Source organism: Pygoscelis adeliae, unplaced genomic scaffold (genome assembly GCF_000699105.1).
Source record: "Pygoscelis adeliae isolate BGI_AS28 unplaced genomic scaffold, ASM69910v1 Scaffold1073, whole genome shotgun sequence".
Taxonomy (NCBI): Eukaryota; Metazoa; Chordata; class Aves; order Sphenisciformes; family Spheniscidae; genus Pygoscelis; species Pygoscelis adeliae.
The window spans coordinates 6,588-7,848 of NW_008824453.1; the positions used below are offsets into that span (position 1 = coordinate 6,588).

At 61.0% G+C, this 1,261-nt stretch overlaps 1 protein-coding gene across 1 annotated transcript in view; it reads left to right on the forward strand.

Annotated features, from left to right (window-relative positions):
• The first annotated feature begins 10 nt into the window (after positions 1-10).
• LOC103914416 (palmitoyltransferase ZDHHC5-like) overlaps positions 11-1,261 on the forward strand; it is a 23,669-nt gene continuing 22,418 nt past the window's right edge. Inside the window, exon 1 of the mRNA XM_009321053.1 lies at positions 11-345. Within this exon, the coding sequence (XP_009319328.1) occupies positions 242-345 (104 nt within the window). The 5' untranslated portion in view covers positions 11-241. The remainder of the gene's footprint in view (positions 346-1,261) is intronic.

Genomic DNA, 1,261 nt, shown 5'->3' on the forward strand with positions numbered 1-1,261 from the left:
TATTCCTCCTTCCCTGCGCCCGCGAACTCTTGCGGGGCAGAGCGTAGTGTGGACTCCTCTCCTGGGCCTCGCGCTCCAGCGACCGCCGTGGAATTCTCCGGACTGTCCGCTCCGGTCAGAGCTCGCGCGGAGGCTGGGTAGTGGTTTGCCCCCGTCCCCCTCCCCTCCCCTTCTCGTCTTGCTCTGACTCCCGGTGGGCCTGGGCTATGCTGCGGGGCGGATCCCCCACCACAGCTCCAACATGCCAGCAGCATCTGGAAAGAGATTCAAACCCAGCAAATACGTCCCGGTCTCGGCTGCTGCCATCTTCCTAGTGGGAGCCACCACCCTCTTCTTTGCCTTCACGTGAGTCCTGGCTACTCAACCAAAGAGTGGGGAGGGCGAAGGGAGGCCCGGGGGCCCGGCCCCCTCCGTGCGGTGCTGTGAGGTTGGGGGGGGCAGAGACCGCACGGGGGTTATCTGGCAGAGGAGCTGTGACTTCTTGCCGGACTAAAGGGGGGATGTTGTGCTCTGGGTGCTAAGGGATGGACGGTGGAGTAGCCCTGCAGTCCGTCGGAGCAATTCAGCCTCAGCTGGACCCGTCTCACTCGGTTTTCCCGTGAGGCGAGCCAGAGGAAGCGGGGCACGGCGGATCCCAGCGAGGCACCTTGCCACCGCTCGGCTGCGGTTCCTGGCAGCCGCTCCTCTCCTGTCTTCGGGTGTTTGCACAACTCGCTCGTCTCGCTGGCAACTCTCTCGCAAATCAGCCAGGCTGGGAATTAGTTTGTGACCTGTAGGTGGAAAATGGCATAGATAATTTTCTCCTTTGGAGCTAAGTGAAGTGGTCTGGTGGACTGGGGCGGGCGCCGTGTTATTTTTAGAGTTTTGTAACTGATTCGTGAGCCACAAAGGAAAGTTCAAGGAGAAGTACTCTGACCCCTGCGTGGATCTCTCGCTGCTGTTGATGTCAGCCTTGCCCTGAGGAAACGAGGTTTTGGTATCTCTGGAGAGGATCCGAAGGAGGTGGCCTGCCAGCGGGTCACTGGGGCCTGAGGCAGATGCCTGCGCTGGCCTTGGAGCCGGGAGGGAAAAGCCAGGGTGTAAAATGGTACCGGTTACTGGAGAGGGCCAGACCGTACCGTAGGGATCTCCCTGGGCTGGGAGAGGGGTAGGGCTGCTGCTCACGTTAACATTCTCCCTTCCTGGGTTGACAAATAGCTTATTAACACTCGCTCGGGGCCGAGCTGAGCCGGTTCTGGGTTGGTGGCAGGCGGGGAGGCAG